General features: G+C 34.9%; 1 protein-coding gene across 1 annotated transcript in view; it reads left to right on the top strand.

The window, feature by feature from the left end:
* The window catches only part of LOC147070025 (uncharacterized), a 29,702-nt gene extending 6,176 nt beyond the window's left edge, over nucleotides 1-23,526 (top strand). Inside the window, exons 2-3 of the mRNA XM_085949964.1 lie at nucleotides 21,883-22,009; nucleotides 23,032-23,526. Coding sequence (XP_085806090.1) covers nucleotides 21,883-22,009; nucleotides 23,032-23,249 — 345 coding nt within the window. The 3' untranslated portion in view covers nucleotides 23,250-23,526. The remainder of the gene's footprint in view (nucleotides 1-21,882; nucleotides 22,010-23,031) is intronic.
* Nucleotides 23,527-23,997: the final 471 nt, after the last annotated feature.

Below are 23,997 nucleotides of genomic sequence, written 5' to 3'. Positions count from 1 at the left end.
TCCAGCAGTGAATCAACTCCGGCTGAAGATGATGATAAATAATTAATGTGTTTTCTGGTTATTTTCAAAAGGTTCACTTTGGATGGACTATGTATGTACTTATTTATATTTTCATTATCAGTTATATCATATAAAAAAAAAGTTCATTCATACATTAAAATCATGGCCGCATTTAGTGTGACGTAATTTAAAAAACGTAAAAATATTACCTATGCCGCTCTTGCGGTTGGCAGAACACTGCTCGGATATGGATGGATATTGTATACCAGTGGTCGTGAGCCTATGGCATGGAGATGATTTTGCATGACACGCGAATGTTTTATTTTGAAGAGAAAACTAATACCTATAGTACTTAATAATAAATGACAGATCGCATTGTATAAAAAATACCATGCAAATACTCTTCAGGAATAAGCATTACGTATAATGTAAATATATAATTACGTAGGTCAGTAATTAGACTTTATGCGTCACATATAATATTATCACACTGACCTCACACCCACGATGGCCGCGTGGCTTAAGCGCCTGTCTATAATGTCGAGGATCCCAGGTTCGAATCCTGGGTCTGGCAAGTAGACATATTGTTTTTCAATTTGTGTATGAGTCAGAGTATGGACCTAATAGGTTGAGCAAGTGGCTGACATCCATTTCTCGTAAAAATAAAATCTGTTAGTACAAACCACCACTCTTTGGAGGCCCATATGATCGTATTAGGATCGGACATGGCCAAAAGAAAGACCTCATCAGGCGGCGGAAGATGCCGCGCCATGAACCTCTAATTTTGATCGATTTACGATGCTTGGCACCATTGTAGCGAGAGAATGCCTCATCTGATCGGAGCGATTCTGATGTCAATTTGTGCGTAAATAACCAAACTAATTCAAACATCACCTAATAAACAACCTCATTTCTACCCACAACAAAATGACTGCACCAAATAAGAAACAAACACTAGATAATGCTAGTAGTAGTAATTCTGGCAGACAGTTTTAAAATTGGTGGACCGAAATGTATGGCGTATTGAAAAAAGTGATAATGTGTGCTATGTTATGTTCTGTGAGTGGTATCTTGAACATCATCATTTCTAATTAGAAGAAGAAAGAATTTCTAATTAGAGAAAACTATGTTTTCCTTATAACCAGGGAACTCAGAAATAATGGGAACTGAAATACCCAACGGGTAAGGCGATAGCAGGTAACCGTCTCGAGTAAGGAAGAATCCGGGTTAAACTTACACACGTGTCAAGAATACGTTGTACGTCTAATGCTGAAAACTGCTCTCGGTTTATGCATTTAGGCTCATTTAATGTTGGTGTATTACACATACTATTGCACGTGCATAATGCGTGCTTCATTTTCGTAGGACACTCACACATTCAAAAACCCTGCTTCAACGTGCGGCGTATTGAATATGGCCAATCGGTATTATATTTATTATCTGTTCTGTGGTTATAACTGCTCGGCACGTCAGACAGTTGAAAAATAATATTTGTGAAATTTTGGCACGCGTACTTAAAAAGGTTGGCCAACCCTGTTCTATAATGAATACTCATATTATGCGAACAAATCAAATTTTAAATTCTCAACATTGCCCATGACCACACCATCGTGACGTAATAATTCTTTCGAGAAGTTTTGAATCAGCGTTTCTCAAACTTGACATAGCGACCAGTATAATAAATTTTCTCGCGGACCGGTAGGTATTGACACCAACTACTTGTGAAAACAATCCCCGTATTTCTGCTGTAGGTAGGTAATACGTCCGAATACATCACTTCCACGTGAACCGGTATTTATATCACCAGAGTAATTATTATACTACTCACCAACAACTAGAGGCGAGGGGTGGAGCTAGGCTGTTAAGATTCGACATAAATTGTGCATATTATCCTTTGTCTGTCATACGTATTTGTTTTCATTGAAATAATACTGCAATTTATAGATGGTGTTGGTTAGTTTTTACAATTCAATTAAACCCTGCGAAATCAAATCATAATTCTTCTTCTTCTTTTGACCATGTCCGATCCTAATAGGATCATATGGGTCTCCACAGAGTGGAGGTTTGTATTAACAGATTTTTATTTTTACGAGAAATGGATGTCAGCCACTTGCTCAACCTATTAGGTCCATACTCTGACTCATACACAAATTGAAAAACAATTTGTGTACTTGCCAGACCCAGGATTCGAACCTGAGACCCTCGACACTATAGACCGGCCCTTAAGCCACGCGGCCATCGTACCTAGATATTAATCAAAAAATACTGGTCTATCTATAAAATATCTAAAATTATGCAATTAAATCATACATAACTTTGAATATTTTATAGATACAATAATATTTTGTATCTATTATTGTTTGGTTTAGGCAGAATTTAATGAATTAAAAAAAATGAACCAACAATATGACGTGTAATATGACGTATTCTTAATCCAACAAAAACAAATAAGTATGAATGAAAAAGCGTGCACAATTTTGTGGTATCGCCCAAAATTTTATTTACAATATCTGTAAATAAAATTGTTATTTAGGTTCAAAAAAATAAATATGTATGACTAAAAATATATAATAATATGCACTATTTATGGCGGATCGTAACAGCCTACCTCCACCCTTCGGTGCTGGTAGGCAGATTCTACGTCCGAATACATCACTTCCAAGTGAAACGGTGTTTATATCACCAGAGTAATAATTATTATACTCTCACCAACACCCTCCCCCAAAAGATCATTTCCCAGCCCTCACTTCCGCGATTCCTCCTTCACCCCGTATTCGTCCACTTTCTTAACAAAATAAAAACAATCAAATGAAATCTAACTCATATAATAAGAATGATGTTTGTTATAGTTGTTACGCCGAATGTGCGAAATTGACTATTACATGAAATGGGCAAAATTTTGCCTAATTCATGTAATAGTCAAGCCCGTTGCCTTATTCATGAATTAGGTAAATAATCTTCCGAGTGCGTGAATTCGCCAGGGTATGGAATTCTAAAACTGTCAACATGACAGTAGAAAAAGTAAATTTAATACGGATGGTTTTATTAGTTATAATTGGACATAATATAATATTATTATTATTAGGTTAGGTTAGGTTAGGTTTTGTTATTCTGAATTCAACTGAATGTCCATTTTGAGGTTAGCTAACAAGTGTCATCAAACTATCAAATCATACTATCCGAAACAAACAATCAACCATTGCACGATTGATTCCCAAGCACGAATCAAATCGCGAAAATACCTTTTAATAAAACTCTTCCGTTATCATATTATAGTTCTAGATTTTTTTTGGGCATAGTAAATGGTTCAGTGGGTCTATTCTATACTTATCGAACACTAAATTGATAAATAGTATCAAACTTAGGGTAGGTTTGTATCAAAATATTAGCACTTATTGTAACAATTACACGAAGCCGGTTTTTATTGTTGCAATAAGTGCGATATTTTAACAGCAGCAAGATAGGTGCTGTTAAAATATAGCACTTATTGCAACAATAAAAACCTGCTTCGTGTAATTGTTACAATAAGTGCTAATATTTTGATACAAACCTACCCTAAGTTTGATAATATTTTTCACTTTATCACTTTAGCGGTCGATAAGCATAGAATAGACCCAATGAACGCCATTGTAGTTATTGATTGGTATATTTTTATATAATCAATGACGTTTGACACATTTGGTTAGTTTGATTAGTTGCAAAAAACACCACCGGAGCGCGACCATCTATTTTGACCAATGCATGAGCATTTGACACATTTGGTTTAGTTGCAAAAAAACACCACCGTAGCGCTACTATCTATCTTGCCCAATGCATGAACTAGGCAGAAAAATTACTGTCGAATTCACGCACTTGGCATATATTTTGCCTAATTCATGAATAAGTCAACGGGCTTGCATTTTTCATGATTTAGGCAAAATTTAGCCCATTTCATGTAATAGTCAATTTCGCACATTCGGCGTAACATAGTCATCAAGTATCATTAGGTACTTTCTACCAAGAAAAAGCAGTAATTAATTCGATAATTTCATAGTTTCGGTACGATCCGCTGCGACTAGTACCTAATAGGTATAATTTACTATCAGTACTGGTGGCAACTCACCTATTGGGAAACGCTGTTGTATATTACATTACAATCAAATCATAGCTTGTGTTAGCACCTTAGTACATTTTATCTACCTTTTAAAATGAAACAGTTTTATTTTTAGACATGCTCTCATTCTAAATTAACGGTTATAATTTTATATAACACGACTGTTTATTTATACGTCAAACCAATATACACCATTATTATATTATGTTCTTTGCATTAATGAAAGATGAATGTAAATATTGTGGATGATTTATAGTAGTATTCATGATCATCAGTTCCCTTATGCTAGAATTAGCTAGAGACATAGTAATTAGAGGTGAGTTGGAAATACTGTCACCAGTTTGTGTACTCAAGTTTCGAATGAAACTACCCATACTCAGTATGTGTGGCCCAATAAACTTATTCCAAAAAACTTGTGATGATATCATCGCGAGTCGCTGTTCTGTGCACTCGCCAGTTGGTAGACTTTCAACACTATCGACATTAAATGCGCGCGAACGAGATAGCACTCGAATATAGGTATATTTTAATTTATTAGTCTATTGCGTTCGAATGTATGAATAATATGTCATTAATTTGAATTAAAAGAACGCAGCACAGTGGTGAGATGACGCACAGGCTTAGGCCTGTTATATGACCGCTCAAAACATGTTTAAAATTTAAAAAAAATCACTCTTATTCATTTTTGTTAACAATAATATTGTAACCTAACAGAAAAACAACTCATGAATTTAAAATGTGTTTAAAATTTTATAATAAATGGAACTTCGACAAGCGGAGCTCAGCGTATTTTTAGCGATTCTATTGAAGCCGATACACAGTATTAGTTCCCTGAGCCGATAAGTATTTCAAATACTAATATGGAGTTGGTTTTAGTTTCAGTTGAGTATGAAACTTTTGTCGCATACGCACGCCAAACGCTCTATATAGTATTCCAAATACTAGTAAGTATTTTGGAGCAAGTTTATATACTAAGCATGTTTTTATACTGGTAGTAAGTATACTTAGTCCTCAAAATCGACCAGTTTTACTATCTCTATTAGTAATTCAATATTATGTAATGGCCTTTTTTTGCCAAACCATTTCTAGCAATATTGGCACGCCTATTATAAATCTTTCCCTAACCAAAATGTCAGCGTTGTTCTCCTTAAGTATTTGGCATACAAAGGAGTGGCTTCCGGTCACTTCAAGTGAACTCACGACAACCAGCTCATCCATTACGAAGTTGACAACGCGTTGGAGTTGCCATTGTAATTCATATAACGTTGATCTAATAAAATACTTATTTGTACATACTTCGTAAATCAGGGCTTCCCAACGTGTGCACCGCAAGTATTTCTTTATAAATCAGGTGTAAAATTTTATTTTATGATTATCGTGAATGTGACGATGTCACCGTCTCATTAGCAATGCCCTTTTTATGCAAACGTGGTGCCACGTCATGGTACGTGACCATTGCTACTTGGGGTGTTATAAGATATTATTAGATACCTATATTAAGACATGAATCAATAAATTAGTTAATAACTTACCAAATTCCTGCAGTAATATGTTTTTTTTAGAATTATTAATAACCATGTCCTTACTTTTTCGTACAAGGTGGTTAGTAATTTTTAACAATCACAAATACCCAGGCTTTGATAAAATCACATAAATATTGTGTCCTCATCGGGATCAAATCCAGAACGCTCGGGTGGAAGGCCGCGCCTTAGGCCCGTTTCAGACGGGACACCGGTGTCGCACTCGTATATAATAAGGAGGCCTTTGTATTCGAATAAAGGGGTATTTGTATTATGTTTATGACCTCTCCAGAGCTAATGAGTCAACGCGTGTCCGGTACACTTTTCCGTTGGCCGCTACATTCTCAAGCCGCAGATACACTTGTTTTTATTACCGCAGCCAGTTTTATGTTCTAATTTATAACGCGAAATTATGCGTTGACTCATTAGCTCTGGGGCGTTCATAAACATAATACAATGGCGCCTTTATTCGAATACAATGGCCTCCTATTTTATACCGTCTGAAACGGGCCTTACGCACGCACTGCACCACGAGAGCCACAGTAATATATTATATTATTAGATATTATTGTAACGAATGTTTTTTATATCAATAAATAAGAGATACATTTAGAATAAGTACCTACTGAATAGATTAAGTCAAGATTTATTGTGTAAATCTAAGAACTAGCTAGGTATATTCCTACACTATTATATTATCGATGTATTATTACATTATTACACAAGGAATAATAAAAATCAATAAAATAAGAAATCCCTTTAGAAATAAAAATATTATATTAAATTTATAGATTATAGTATCGACTACGAATTGTAACGTTCACAACATTAAAACCTATATTTTATGATGTTTCTTTTGTCCGTTGGAACTATCATTTAATTTAGGCCCCTACTCAGTGTTTAACCTATATATTGCGTATGTAGTAAATGTAAGAATTACTTTTGTACCTTACTCCATAGCGCCAAGTTATGTTAAATACCCGACTATCAGCGCTCGGAATGGAGCGGAACGCCCCGGAGCGCCGTTCCTGTTCGTGGGATTCTTAAGGATGGCGTTCCGTTAAAACCTCGAAAATGGCGTACCGGTTCGTTAAATATCCGACGGACAGCGAGTCGTCTAGTAAAATCCTCAAGCGTCATACTTAATATTATTACGTTCCGGGTTAGATTTAAAATTTACGAAAATGAATTGATATGTACAAAGGTACAAAAACATAAATATTTTTTTTATTAAAAAATAATTTTACTGGTTTAGAACCACTGGATTTTCTATGACCCGTACATAATTTACTTAAGTTTTTTTGAAATAGTGATAGAGTAAGTGTAAGACAGCGTATTTGAGAAATAACCTTTTTTCAAGACAATACTTTTTTCAACGAATTTGGCCTTGAATGCACCAATAGACATTTATTACTCTTTTGCGTCAATGGTGATAAAACAATAAAATTGTATACAAAGAAATGCACTGGGGTAAGTAAGATTTATTGCATTGTCGTATGGGACAATAATGTATTTTGAAAAAAAAGGTTTTTATGATTGTAAGGAAATGTTGGAAGCTATTTTACATTGGAATGTAGATTTACTGTATTAATAATTTATAAAACGAGACACTTACTTTTTTGCAAGTTCAAACATATTATTTTAATACAGTTGAGGTTAAGTTACATGCCTAAATATAGTGAGTTAATAACGTAATAGTTATAATGCACACTGGAACTTTTAAATTTTTAAATGAAACACATTCAATACATATATTATCTTTACTGTAGTGGTAGGCAATTGTTTTTTGTAATGAAACTTTAAATTTTGTATCGAGACAACCATAATTGGCCGAATTGTCCATTTATCATATTATTATGTTAGCGAAATTTACATGGGTTTGACGCGTTCATAGTTTTTGTATTTCATAATGCAATCGAGGTCGTTCATTGGTCGTTTATCAATATTAAGTTGTATGCAGCCAATGATAAGCGTTTTCATCAGAGGAAGCGACAAAATTAGACTCCTTATTTTTCCAAATTTAATAATTTTAAGGTGTGTTTTTTATCTTCTATCATATATTTTTATTGTTTTAATTTTATATGGATATTTTTCGGGTTGAATGAACTGTGTTTTTGATGGTTAAACTAATATTATAATAGATTTAATAACTTAAATCAAATAATTCCATAATTAATATAGATACATATTCGTGAACATCGTATGCATGTTAAAAAAATTTGTATTGTTTAAGGTACAATACGAAATAAATCGTATGCATGTTAAAAAAATTTGTATTGTTTAAGGTACAATACGAAATAAAAATATTTAAATAAATCAATCAGAATCCAATGAGATAAACATATGAAAAATTTCCCTGTATATAACAATTTCTATAACATTGGAAACCTATTAGAATAAATTATCCTACATGTCCACATGATGTAAATATTTTTTTTCTAATAATATGTACCTACACTTCTGAGGTTGTTTAAAATGATTCATATTTAATAAATAATGCTACATTTGTAAATCTTGCGTATTACATACTTTTTTAATTAATTTATTAAAAACCATGCCCTTGCTTTTTCGTATACGATGGATTTTGATTTGATTAAAAAATAGTTTACCATAATCAAAATATTTCGAATTTACGAAAAATCAGAGCTTTGAAAAAAGCGGCATGTATTTTGTTTAAACCGAAGTATCTTCACTCATATTTCTATCCACTCTTAGTTGCATATTTTTATTCAAACTACTAACGAAACCAATGGGAAATTGTAATTAGTTTGTCTATTGTTTCGTGTATTTTAATAATGTTTCCCACTCCAATTAGATTCATATACGTTTAGTTATTTATATTTGTATAATTATCAATGTATTTTTTAGAAAACGATTTCGTAAACTAAAATGACTCTATATTTGTATGTTACCACTAATTGTTATAGCCGATAGCGTATTGGGAGAAGATGATGATAAAAAAAAGTACATCATGTAAAAGTAAAAGATATTTTTATATTACAGATATTATTATATCTAATATCACACATTTTTGGAAAATTGTCGAGCGTTCCTGTTCGTGAAATTTTTCATTTCGAGCACTGCCGACTATGAATTGTAATGTTCACATCACAAAATCCATAGTTTATGATTGTTTTCGTGGAACATCTGCTCTATAGGGGATCTTAATAATATTCTCACTGTTACCCTAGTCTGTGCGTAGAAATCGCAAATAGCATATTGCAGTGAATCTAAAAGGGACTCAAGAGATTCAGACGCCATACCGATTAAGCTATGTTAAATACCTGATTTTTTGAATTGTCAATTGAATCTAATAAAATATTTTAATAAGATAAACTCGTTAATTACTATTTTTAGATAATTATAGCAGCTTGGTTAAACCGTGCTACAGGGGACCTACTTTAGTGTCTGAATTATCGCGAGTTATATTCGTATGTATGCTAAATTTGTGACTTCAAAAAATTGACACTTCAAAAAATAAATAATTATATTGATGTACTTATGCAATAATATTAATTATGTAAAATAGAAGTTTTGCAAGAGTATTATGTCATCCGCAGACCCGTTTCTTGTGAAGTTTTAGCGCATCAAGGCCTCACCAGTTGTCGAAAACCTTGGCATGTCACGTTTGCATTGCCGTTATTTATTTTCGCGTCACGTATGATAATTGATTGATCCCTGAATTGGGTAATGCTGAAATGATCTATAAATAAAATGTTTTTCTTGGCCAAACTGGCCATTAAATTTTAATCAAAAAAAAACTCTGGAGATAATTTATTGACTTATGTAACTTCTACTTTGGTCAATTTGATTCTAATATCGAGCTATAATATACTCATTATTGATAAGGACATTTCTTTGAATTTTAAATCCCGCAGGTACCTACATACATAACATAATATATAGAACGTATCATATTATGACCTTTTGATTGTAATAATTGACCCGAAAATTCGGCTTCATGACCTTGAGAAATTCCGACCTAGTTTACATTAAGGTTCATAAGTATTTACTAATAATTATTAGCGGTGCATTTCTTTGACACGAATGGCATAACCGATTCGTCAGAAATTTGAAAAGGGGCTTCCGAATGTTCGAAAAGTTAAAATCAGTAACAAAGTTATTAAATTATATAGAAATTTAAATAAAAATGCGCATTTCTCACAAATTGATAAGAATGTCATTGTGTATCATAAGGGGCGTACCATAGAGGTATTAAATAAAAAGAGGGGCAAGGAATCGACTTTCTCATACAACTGAATGAAGCAGGCCAACAATAGCCGATAACTTACGAGAAATAGCGATGCGATAAAAAAAAATGCAGGGCATCACGGAGGATTTGCTTTGGTCATTATAACGTACCCGTATAATATAATATTAACGTGGAAATTTTGCCGCAAATTGATTACCAGCCTGCCTCATCATACTTGCCTGCTTCACCATACTTTCATATAACCTGCCGCCCCTAGGGGTGTACCTAAGTCAGTGCGTCGGGCCCACAGAACAGACTAATAAATATAATTCCGATATGCTATATCCCAATACATTATATGTTGACGCAGAGTTTTGGATGTGTGTATAGAAATATAGAAAATCTTCATTATTGCGAACAGGTTATCGCATTGCATTCGAAGATAATCAATAACTAGGACTATCATCGTAATTCACAATTCAGTGCCACGGCCTGAATATTGCCGGCCTTGCGTGATAATATATACGGCAGTGGCGAGGAGTGGGTGTAGGCTGTTAAAATTCAACATAAATACTGCACACTAAACTTTTTCAATCATACTTATTTGTTTTCATTGAGCCATGAATACAATTATTTGCAGATGGTGCTGGTTAGTTTTTAAAATTCAATTAAACCCTGCCTAAACCAAACCATACTAGTTTACGTATGTTATGCGCTATCCGACAAAAATAGTGCCCTCTTTTTCAGTCATACTTATTTGTTTTCGTTGGATTAATAATACATAATATTATTAGATATTATTATAGGTGGTGTTGATTAGTTATTTTTAAATTCATTAAGCCCTGCCTCTCCAAACCATAATCGATAACAAATATTCTTCTATCAATAAAATATCAGAAATTATATGTGGTTGAATGGCATTATTTTGATATTTTATAGATAAACGAATATTTTTTACTATTTTCCACTATGGCTTGGATTAGGCAGCGTTTAATTGATTTTTAAAAACTAACCAATGCCATCTGTAAAGTGTAGTCTTAGTTCAATAAAAACAAATACGAATGACTGACAAAGTTTAATGTGCACTATTTACTGTACACTACACTACTTCATTGAAACGGCAAATATAGGCGCGACGAAATTTTGGACTCGCTGGCAGTCTGAGAGCGAACGTCGAGGTGTCAATACATCAATTTGTTTCGTGATGGCGACGGGGGTATCAATTCTTAAATCGTGTAAAGATGACTAAAAACGTTACCCATTTACTTTAAAAAGAAAACATGTCAATGAATATATTATTATTGTTACTAATAGAACATACGTTAAAGTGCCCACCACCACCCGTCATATATGCACAACCGTGGATATGCACGGCCGCTTTCTATGACGCTTTAAACGTGTCTGAAAGAAGTGATTTTAAGTGCTCATTCCGTCCCGAGACGGAGCCGCACGGGACTGGTGCTGCAACCATGCACCGTAGTGCTTAAAGAAGAAAGTTAAGAAAGAAAATTTTTGTTTTTTGGACTGGCTCTGCTGTCCGCTGACGTTAAGCGCCTTGTGTATCCGCACACTGAGTGTCACGAATTGAAATGGATGAGTCTACAGAAGAGTCGATAAACAGAACATTAAATGGACGCATGTTGGATTTATATGACAAATTATATTTCGGTCGTGCGTCATTTGCACCCGCGACCCGCAATCCGCGCATCGCGTAGCCACGATCTTTTTAGACCATACCTCAACTGAGGTATAGCCTTAACAGCCTACCTCCACCCTCTCCTATTGATATACGGCGAACTGCATATTACCTACTTACACATTACCGCACACGGTGGGGGCAGGGCTGGTTTTGAGGGGTCTATGTTTGTGTTGACGTGTATTTAAATTTTATTAAATACTTAGTAATTCTTTGATATCTGCAATCCCTGGATTGGGAGCATAACCATAACCATTTCGAAGAGAATTGAGTTAATTGGCGAGACGAGCGCTTAATGATAATATTATCTGGATGTTTAAGAACAGCGGATGCTGTCGTCCATGCTACTCTTGACTTGATGGTGCACGAGATATTTTTAACCCACAGCGGTGCAATGTTTAACTACTGGAATTAGGTACCTACTCAGTTTTGGATACGCGCCAAGTGATTTAAGTTTATTAACTCATGTAAGTAAATGCGTATTGTCTTGATCGGAATTTTGAGGAAGCGATTGAATGTAGTTATCCAGAGTAATTCTGGTCCAGTGGTCCACGGTGGCAGCGCGGCTTAAGCGTTGGACTATAACGCCGTGGGTCCCAGGTTCGAATCCTGGGTCTGGCAAGTACACATATCGTTTTTCAATATGTGTGTGGGTCAGGGTATGGACCTAATAGGTTGAGCAAGTGGCTGACATCCATTTCTCGTAAAAAACAAAATCTGTTAATACAAACCTCTACTCTGTGGAGGCCCATATGATCCTATTAGGATCGGACATGGTCGAAAGAAGAAGATTCCCAAACTATGTTTGTTTGCCTAACCCTAGCAACATTTTGTCCAATAACTGTTTGACACGTCATTATTATTAATGTCCTGGGATTAAATAACTACAAAATAGATGTGCTTGAATACATTGAGAATACGAGGCATGCAATTTAAGATTATTGTGTGATAATTTACATTTTAAAGTATTACAATTACTAAGTAATAAATTCGTACCTAACTAAACACATTAAAGAGAAAATTATATTTTTATTTAAAGTCAAAGATAAACTTACAAATTAAAAATATATCTTATTATTACCTACATAATATTTTATTATCATGTTTATTCTTAAAAGTTAGTTTATGAAGTTTTCTCTAACGCACATAAACGACTTTAGACTAATTCATAGTTTTAATGTGTTTTTATATTTATTAAAAAAAACATTGATTGAATTAAAAATATAAACAATTTATAACAATAGTTTATAACAATAATTTGATCAAACCAAAATTAATGTCTTTTATTTTGTTAACTGTCAATTCATGGTGGAACTGCATTGTATTGTTGTTTGATTTAATAAAACGCAATTTTTTTGTAGTACTTATTTCACTTTTAATCAATAAATTAGGACCGGTTTCGTCCGCCTCAGAGGGACATTTTCAACTGCCCTGAAAATGTCCCTCTGAGGCGAACGAAACCGCTCCTAATTTATTGATTAAAAGTGGAATAAGTACTACAAAAAAAATGCGTTTTATTAAATCAAACAACAACAAAATTAATGTACCTAAATTATCAACAAAAAATGTCTCAAATTGCAAGCTTCTTATTTTCCCACTACATAATAATTATGTGCCTCTGGTCGGTGGAGTATTCGCCGTAAGCAGACTTCAAATAATGTAATTTCTAACTATTTTAAACTCAAATATCATGCAAGTTCATTAGATACTAACTTGAAATTCCTTTAGAAATAAATATTGTATAGATTATAGTATGGACTTACACATTGTAAAGGCTTATTTACATTGGCAGACGCGCAGACCCAACCCGATCCAACAACCGTCGTGGCCAACGTTTCGACACTATTTTCAATTACACGCAACGATTCAATCGCGTTGATCCTTGCTTTTAATTGGTTTAAAATAAACATAGTGTTGCTATTATTAAAAATATAGGTTGACCGAAAACTAGATATTTCTTAGATTGATGGCTACACTGAACGTATTTCCGCGCAATTTTACGTCAAAAATACTAAGCTGTCAAATCTAGCGAGCATCTGTTGAAATTTGCGCGGCCCTTTGACTTTTATAGAAAGTTTTGTATAGGTACTTATTGTTAATTTACATCATGAATAACTGAGGGAGCTTGAATCTCCAAGCCAATCGATTAAGACTAATTGTAGCGAGTATGGCTATACTTCAACTGGCATGTATTAATTCGACGAGGACCATGTCCTCAGCGCTAGTCCATACATTTTTTTGAGATTTCACCATCTTGTAGTTGTTGAAATCGAGCAGTAGAATGAACGACCGTTTGCGTGGCTAGCGGGCGCGTATTCGGCTACTTTCGTACGCTTTCGGCAATCTTCGCTTGCTAATGAATGGATCGCACGACGGAATAATAGAAAATTTTCCACTTTTGTCCCGATCGCTCACTATCCTTGAAAACCATAGAGAATAGAGTTTGACAGTCGTGGTAGACGATCGGGCCAGACGCAATATGCCAATGTAATTTGAGCTTTACGTTCACATCATAAAACCTATATTTTATGATGACCTATTGTCCGTGGAAACTATCAAAGTCACAATAGATCCCATTTCTGTGTTCAACCTATATATTGCGCATTTAGTCAATGTGAGAACCACTTTTGTACCAGACTCCATAGCGCTAAGTTATGTTAAATACCCGATTTAAATTCAATTACTTAAAATATTTTAATGGGATAAACTCGATAATTACTAATTTTGAATAATTATAGAAGCCTTGTTAAACCGTGCTGTTGCAGGGTACCTTTTTATAGTGCCGGGATTATCGCGTGTTATATTCGTATGATATAGATATGGGGTAAAATAAATAGTGCAGAATCCTGGAATTGGGGATTCCAATATTGCAAATCCGCACTCAATGAGGTTTTATTATTTCACTACAATCATGGAGACGTTCTTACAAACAAAAATCATATATTACACGCCTTCAGTTTGGGCAAACCCAATGTAAAATCTCATTAGTTGAAAACCGCTGTATAATAATTAGGCAATACCTCACTGGCTGCATACCGCTTAATTTAATGCCAATACGCCGACCAATGAATGGCTCTGAATGCTTTACGAACTATTAGAAAATGTGTATGCATCAAATCTATGTGAATTTGGTTACATGCTTATCAATATTATACAGTAAATCAATGTCTGTACCACAGAACAGATAATAAATAGAATTTCGATAGGCTATGTAAAAATACAGTAAATTTTGACGCAATTGTGTGCATTGCTATGACCAAAATCCCATTCATAACATTCTGTCAAATAATTTCTATAATAAATTAATGAAAATAACACCTGTTACAATAATAGTGTTATCTAGACCGCTAAAGACAATGACAGTTGTTAGTACACAAGCATAATATTATGTACAAATATTTAATGTTTCATACACACAAATGACAGGTAAGCAGTAAATGATAAGATAAAACACCAAACTCTATGTCAGGTGATAAAAAAATACTGCATTAAGTACTGCAAACTTATGCTAAACTAATAGACAGGTAAGTTAATACATTATTCCAGTAATTATTGCTAATGGATGATAATCCTGATGTAATGTAATAAAATGACTTAATAATAATTGATGTGAGTTACATACGGTACGGACCAGGTAACTAATAAATAATGGGAACTGAAATACCTAACGGGTATGGAGAAGCAGGCAACCGATTGCGAATAAGGAAGATAAATTTAAACACGTGTCAAGAATATGTCATACGTCGAATACTGATGACTGCTCTCGGTTTATGCATTGATGCTCATTTAATATTGGTGTATGTATTACACACACTATTGCACGTCTATAATGCGTGCTTTATTTTCGTAGGACATTCACACTTTCAAAACGTTGTGTATTGGGGTATAGAATATCTGGATTATATTTATTAATCTGTCCTGTGATACCTACCCATTATTAAAAATGGCGATGTGACCCATACTGACAGATAAAAAAATGATAATTTTACAAACATAACGTCCGTGAACTGTTTTAGCAAAATTGCGAATGTCTTTAATTTACTATTGTAGCGTATTGCTAATTGACATTCTGGGAAAATTTTAATTAAGCCACTTGTTTTTTAATTAATACGTATAGAAGAGAGTACTCAGTTAAGTGATTCAGTACACGCATTTTATTTCTGGAGACCAGTGGAAAAACGTCATAATTTCAGAAGCTGATATCTTTAGTGAAATCGAGTAACAAAATCCTTGCGTCGTTTTCTTTCGTCATTGATTGGTTTGGTTGGGTGTTGGCCATTCGGTCAACCGGCTCAACCCACTAACGCGCTGTAGCCCTATGTTGTAACTTGTGACATGAAGTCATCCGGTGACATGACGTCATATGACATCATTGTGACATACTACCGGAGTGAGTCAATAGTCTTCGAGAAATTAACGCTACTCTAATACTGGCGTTTAATTTTTATTAATTGTCCCCATACACAAATAGGTGTTTCACCATAATAATATCTATGGTGAGCCGTGTGCATTGGGTGGCTCGCCTCGATGCGTGTATTGAGCATACGTCACAATTATGTCATGTCGTCGGGTGACTTCATGTCACAAGTTACAACATAGGGCTGCTGCGGCCCTATGTTAGAACTTGCGAGTGCAAGCTTCCCGGTCGACATGACGTCATATGACATCATTGTGACGCACTACCGGAGTGATAATAGCACTCGAGAAAATACTCGAGAAAAAATTCAGACAGCGGCACTATTCATTGTCACCATACACATATAGGTGTTTCATCGTAATAATATCTACGGTGAGCACTGCGCGCGGGCGGCATGCCTCGAGCGTGTATTGGCTGACGTCACAATTACGTCATGTCGTCTGGTGCCACACGAGTCGATAGTTAGGAAATCGCGGTGCTGGGTCCAAACTTTTTCGTGTCACGACTAGGGTTGTCATATAGAATGACAATATGGATATCAATGTATCAAAACTTCAGATTTACAAAAATGCAACATTTTCTTTGTAAAGTATTTATACAAAAAAATTGTAGTCACGCGGCATGATTGTTTAGCAAAATTTGAGGCTTAAAACAACAAAACGTTTTGAAAATAGCATTGGTTTCGACTCAAAACATAATATCGACTCAAAACAACTGTCATATTATTAACTTAAAAACAATGAACAAATAATAATAAAACAAAACACTATAATATAGTATATTATATTTACCATATTGCTCATGAGAAAACAATACTTCGTATACCATATTACACTATTTTTGTGCATGAGATGAAAAAAATATATTATATTATCTCTATGATTCCATCAAATTTATCACGTATTTTTCGTATTCTACTATTAATCTTAATAGTGAAATACAATAAATGAAGAATTTTTATGCCTTGATAGTAACTAGAGAGAGTTTTCTTCATCTCGTGTTTTGTGGCATACCTACGTGGTATTGTTTTCTCATGAGCGATAATTATATAATATGCTCCATTTGGAGCAAAAATTAAAAAAAAATAACTACATTTTAAACAATAACTAAAATATTGCACATATTCCAATGCATTATAATCGTCAATATGCTTTTTTATCGAATGATTCGATGCCAGGGAACTCGGATATAATGGGAACTGAAATACCTAACGGGTGTGGAGAAACAGGCAACCGATCTTGAATGTCGAAGAATATGGGACAAACTTATACATGTATGAAAAATACACTTGTAATTCGTTCTGACAACACTGCTCTCGTTTTATGAACTGACTGACGCTTATTCAATATTGGTTGCAACACACACTATTGCACGTCTATAATGTGTGATTCATTTTCATAGGACACTCACACATTCAATACCATGTGTCAAAATGTAATGTATTAGAATATAGGTATTTATTAACCTGTCCCGTGTTCGATACTGACGAAAAAGTAGGTATCTATCAGTAGTATAAAATAATTACAAGATAAAAATAACTTTTTATATACAACGTTTTTAAATTTTCTGTTGAACCATATAAACTTGACTTGACTAGCTTAAGCGATCAAAAAAATATGTACTTGATAGAAATAATACTGAAATGTCATATTGATTTCCATAGTAACGCACGTATATATTAATATTAATAGTTTAGTTGCTAGGACCCATTTAGCAACCAATAATAGTTTTACTTTTTACGGATTTCTTCCGAAATAACTTTTCATACAAAACCAGAATTAACTGAAAATGAAATCAATACTACTTAAATATGGCTAAAAGTATTAAAAAATTCATTGGCATCGTGTTCTGATATATTCTAAAAGTTTCAAATGTCTAGCTAGTCGGGAAGTTAGTTAAAAATCGATTGCAAGATTTGTACCGGACAAAGAACCACCGGACAAATAAGAATACGAGCTAAGAAAAACGTTGTAATAAAATACGATAAATTAAATATACTATCCGGTCATACAATTTGTATATTTTACACAGTTTGGTAGACGTATAAATACTTTATTTCAATTGATTAGATAATATTTTATTTGCCGTGTTATCAATAATTTGTTAAGCGCTTTTGTTAAACTATATTATATCCAGGGCCGGTATAGAAAGAGGTCCCCAGCTAAGTATGAACTGCAAACATTATTATGTCCATAGATAAGATTATGATGATTATGTCTTATTTCAAAAAACCGTTGATGGCAACGTCTGTAGTGGAAAGTGTTGCCAATTGTCGTTGACAAAAACATTCCAAATGCTTTTTATGCCTATCGAAAAAAGGTGCCCACTATTCGGATAAAAAGCACACGAAATTTTCCCAGAAACTCATTTCAAAATTTACAAAAAATAATTAATTTATCTAACTACCTACGATAAGTACCTAATACAAGTGAGTGGAATCACCGATAATCGTCAATCCGGTGCCACATGCCTAAGCCATAGCCCCCATAAGGGGGGGGGGGGGGGGCTGACAGGACTCTAGCCTAGGGGCCCGGCGTGGCGGGTCGATCAGATAAATGAGATAAACATAAATCTTAGATTTTTTGGTCTAATAGTAAAAAAAATTCACGGATGCAAATCCAAACACCCAATTGTTCAGGAGAGCCAAAAAATAATTTTTATTTTAAACGAATACTCATAACTTCTAAGAAAATATACATAAAATGATCATTATTTTTTTTATTCTAATTCAATTAAAGTACTTCTGGAATATGTAAGAAAGGAATAAATATAATACAATTTTATATCAAAAAATAAAATAAAATAAAAAACGTAGTGTGGATTTGCATCCTTCTGCCTCTAAAGATATTTTGTTAATGTGGATTTGTATTACCTAGCCAAAATAAAACAATTTATAAGTTAAAAAAATTTATAGGTATAAATATAACAAAGCAAAACAATTTTTTTTTAATTTTTATTATGTCATCATCATCATCACCAGCCTGAATCCATCATCCACCATCTCTCTGCCACTAATAGATAAAGCCTTTAGCATGACGATTCTTAAAAAAACTCATTTTCCCCAAAAACGGAGTTGCATCCGTCTGCCTCTGAGGTACAGATATATATATCTGATGTGCAAGAAAATAAATTAACTAAATATTTAGTTTATTTTCAGCACATTTAAAGCTGTTCAAGCCGTCAAAAACGCTAATAAAAATGCCATAAGCTAGGTGCATCTTTTACAGTTGGCAACGCTGGTAATGGGAGAGAGGTTATTGGATTTTTTTTAAAAATGTACCTAAAAACTTAAGTATACGGTTATTATGTTTGACAGACTGTTCAAATCTCGGCTTTAGACCAGTTGAGTGGTTCTCATGTGTGGCCCTGGTGGTCGCATGCGGCCACTAGAGGATTTTGCTGTGGCCACCAGCGCTTGACAGAATAATATTTCAAAAATTTATTTATAAAATTGGTTGAATACGACTTGTTTTAAATTTCTTTTCAATCATAAGAAAAGTGAAATTTGGTGCAGGCACCAGACGTTTCCATAGAACTGTCAATATCAATTGTGCCGCCACAGTTAAATTTCACGTGAGAATCACTGCTCTAGACACTACATAGCCTGTTCTATGACCTCTGAATACTGCTATCGTTTTTGTAACCATGTATACGAAATTTGTAGGGACGAAGTCCAGCACTGTACCTATAGTGTACCAACATTTAAAATTTACGTATGACTTCATATTTTTAATCTTATCTATATTTCAGATAGTTTTGTTAAAAAGGCATGAGGTCAGTGGTTGTTTACAGTGAACCCAAATAGATCTAAATAATTATTGTAACGTTGACTTGAAAGTACCCATTACAAATTTTAACTAGGACCGCAAGGGATACAGCTGCTAATGGGGGGAAAAATGCCTACTGCGATACATTTAATAACGCTTAGCGTTGACGCTACTCATAAAATTCAAATTTCGTTTATAACTATTTACTAAAACACATGGCTTGAAGAAAGGACAATCGTTGGACAAATCTTGTCATCCAAACGTCCGCAAGGTAGACAGACCTAGAGGGCGCTGGATCGATGAAATTATTAAGTTCTGCAGACATACATAGCAACGCAACGCAAAAGACCGAGAGAAGTGGAATCAACTTGGAGAGACCTTCATCCAGAAGTGGATAGATTCAGGCTGATGCTGATTAAAACTGGCATCAAATACAACAAAATCAAATACTTATGTCCAAATAATAATACGAGTAACATAACGTAAAAGTAGATTTTTAGAATTTTCTAGATTCTATTATATTTGCTTCGCAATTCGGGTAATAGATGTCTCTATGAAATCACAACTTTTGATGTAATCCCCCATAAGTCGAGAATTTTCTAAAAAATAATAGATCCAACCAACCATCAATAATTATTTAATACTATAATTTTTTGTCAAGTCTGTAATCGTAACTAATCATTCATAGATGTCACAAAATTTTTGGTATTTGACCCCCCGTCTCCCTATCTTCACATCTATCGTTACAACCCCCTCCTCCCATTTGTCAAAAAGCAAACCCGTTCAAAATCGCAGTAAAATTATTGTTCTCATGGAATCTTTTATTGAAAAAAATGTTTATATTTAGTTAGTTTTTTGATGTCGATTTTCTACAGCCCTCCTATCCCCTTCGTCACTGATCGTCACCTTATATCAAGCCCTTTCACTTCTTAGTGTATGATGCCATATATGAACGACCCCTTAGCGTCGCAGCTCAGTAAACGGTTGCTTTGAGCCTTTGCGATAGATACTGGGTGTGCGGGTGGTATGACTTTAGGAGCAACGAGGAGATAAGAGATTGCATCAACCAGCCTCTCATCACGCTGAGAGTGAAGAAGCTACGTTGGGCCTGGCTTAGCCACGTGCTGCGGATGCCAGAAGAGAACCTCAACCTGGCTTGCCTGTTCTTCAAGCCGACCGGATTCGGGCGTTCTGGAAGGCCGTTAAATACTATCTATAGAGTCTATACGGCGGAGCTACAGGATGCTGGCTTGATCTGGAACGAAACAAGAACACTGGCGAGCGACAAGGATACTTCTTGGTGGCGCCGCGTGGTGTGGCAGAAGAAGACTATGTACAAAAATAATATTTAAAATAAACTAAACATGTTCCGTTCGTTTCGAGATTTTCGTGTTGTGCTGAATATTATGAATGATGGAATATTCTGCAGGTCTATAACAATACCTTTATCATCGTCTAAGATGCACTGAACATGGTCATAAATCATAACTGTGCGTAATGTTGCAAGTCTTTCCACGCGCACAGCCGTGACTGTGACGCGACCTACTGTCAAAACAGATAAACGTCATTGTACATCCGAGAAAAGAACAGCTATTGTATATTAATGTATAAGAAAATAAAAAGGCGAAAATGTTGCGTACATTAATTATCAATTAGAAATATAGGTACAAATGCACGGTGTTCCAATTATTGCAAGGATATTTTGTAACCTGAAATGTCATGTCTGTTATGATTGTCACCTTTATCATTTTTGCTCTCCCGTGATCTGATACTAACAGATCACAACGGTTGCGCAGCGATCATGTGTACTACCTAGAAAAGAGACTGGCACACTGTAAGATAGTATGTACTCTATGTGGCATGGTTTTGAATTGCACAGAAGCAACATTCATGCGGTGTGCTTCGAAATTTGTTGCATGCAATAACAGATTTTTTTGTCAACTAAAAATGTTGCATGGACGCTGTATGCGGGGGAGGTATGATAGGTTACATTATGGATATGTGAATGGCAGCAGAATGACATTGACAGATTCGATGTGTTGCAATCGAGACGAGTTTGTATGTGTGACCCGACTATATGTGTAGTTCAATCGTTATATTCGTTTACTTCCATGTAACAGACAGCCTTCAGCATTGCTATATTGAATATCCTTTGAGAGAAACCCATACTAATGAATCTTCCTTCTTGTTTTTCCAGGCGCTGACATGTATCTGCATTGGCATCCATTACTACAGCTTTGACTGCTCATCCGACATCAACTTGGCGATGCTCACCACAGGCACGTTCATCGGCTACATCATCATTCTCATCGGATGCGCCGCAGGTTAGTACCTACAAATATATTATGATATCATCTTGTCAGTTAATGTATGTTCCTTAGTTGGAACATATAGATCAAAGCGGTGCTCCCAGGAATGTCTGTCGTCTGCCAGTCTTCTTGCATCTTCTCAGGGCATGTCGGCATATTGAAGCTCTGCAGTATGCACCCTGTGGATGGTAATTAGTTGCCTTCCAGCACACCATTATTGGGTTAAAACTCTCATGAGGGATCCATAATACGTGGCTGTGTCAGGTATAATTTTTGATGACATTGTTCGCCTTATCTCTTCATTAACACCACACATCCTTAGTAAAGCAACTGAGTCAGAATACAAGCGTTGAACAGATGGCGTTTTGTTTAACCCAAGTACATCCAGCCATGGACATGGCCCACACAAGGGGGGCTGACGGGGCTCTAGTCTGGGGGCCCGGCGTAGTGGGTCGACCACTTACTTAAGTGAGATAAACACACACCACAAATTTGCTCTAATAGTAAAAATTTCACGAGTAGAATTTTATTTTATAATTAGATATTATTAGTGTGTTTCTTGACTAATAAAAAAATAAAAATGACTCCAATATGGCGAAGGATCGTATGTTACTTGGCTAAAATTAAAGGGGGATCCGACCAGTGCTTCATAATAATAAAGGATACTTAGTGCCGACAATACAAGTGAATTTATTTAAAAATGCCAAAAATCTCAAAAAATACACCGATACCCTTTATTTTACACGGAACTCTGGAGTTTATGTTATATAACCTTACACTGCTCTTAACCTTAGCGATAGGTTGGGGGGCCTGCCAAACATCGTGGCCTGGGAGCTCGCTTCATGATGTGGGGGTCATGATCATGAGTCCCAGATATTCCTCATTGAATTCAGTAATGCTCTCACCGTTCTCGTTATCACAGCGGGTTCTTTTTGTAAGTGTAAGTGAGAAGATCAATCGGACATGGCGTCTAGTCAAACTAAATGTGATTCTGAGTTATGTGATGGTAAATAATAATTTGTTGTTATGGGTTTCAGGTTACCTGCTGCAAACACCAATCAACCGTCGCATCGACATATTCTTCTCGCTTGCTGGTTGCGCCCTCTTCGTAGCAGCTGGAGCTCTCCTGATCGACAGATACCAGCACATCAGCCGGGGGGACTACAAAGACAAGCAGCTGGCCAAGGGATCCATGTCCATCATCAATGGAGGACTGTTCCTTATTGACGCCTTCCTCACTTACCGCGGAGAATAAGTCGTTGCCGTGTAACTGTTAACATTTTCAGTCTCTCAGTGCTTTAATGTATCGTGTCATTGTTGTAATTGTAATAGTGTAAGTATATGTGAGGATGAAATTGATGTAATATTTTGCTGCAGTGCAGAACTAGTCCAGTTGCAAATTTTTACAGAGGAAATATCGAATGTAAGAATGGTCAGGTTATACTGAAAATATGTTTTAAATTTAACTGTTCTAAGTTCATTGTGGACTTTAAATAATTCTTATATGTCTATCTATATTCAATATTATAAAATCTCACACAAATCTTGTAATATTCCATAGTAAAGCACACCTATCATCTGTCAAATTTAATATCAGAAACACCATAGTAACTTGTAATCACAGACAAGAAAATAAGTACCATTCATATTAATTAGATTCTGATATTTTTGAAGCATAGTTTATGTTTATTATAATATACAAAGTAGCTATGGATGGATGTTTGTTTGACTTTTTCTGTTATCAGAATTATTTATAGAACTTAACTCGACATCCTAATACGCTGAATGCTTAAAATGTATCAGGCCTTCATGATGTGCGAGAAGGTATTCGATTTGATTCAATTGTCAAGGCTCAAGTATACAATAAAAGTAATATTGACAAATAAAAGATCAAATGGTGGCAATATTAGCAGCTTTAACAGATATGCCAATTTTTATAAACAATTACCTATGGTTGCATCTCAGATTATGTTAAATAAACAGATGGACTGTTTCTATACAGA

The sequence above is a fragment of the Rhyacophila brunnea genome, unplaced genomic scaffold, assembly GCF_057557595.1.
Source record: "Rhyacophila brunnea isolate RB1 unplaced genomic scaffold, BYU_Rbru_1.0 scaffold_22, whole genome shotgun sequence".
Taxonomy (NCBI): Eukaryota; Metazoa; Arthropoda; class Insecta; order Trichoptera; family Rhyacophilidae; genus Rhyacophila; species Rhyacophila brunnea.
Note: the sequence above shows the minus strand (reverse complement) of the source record. Positions and strands in the feature narration are given on the sequence as shown.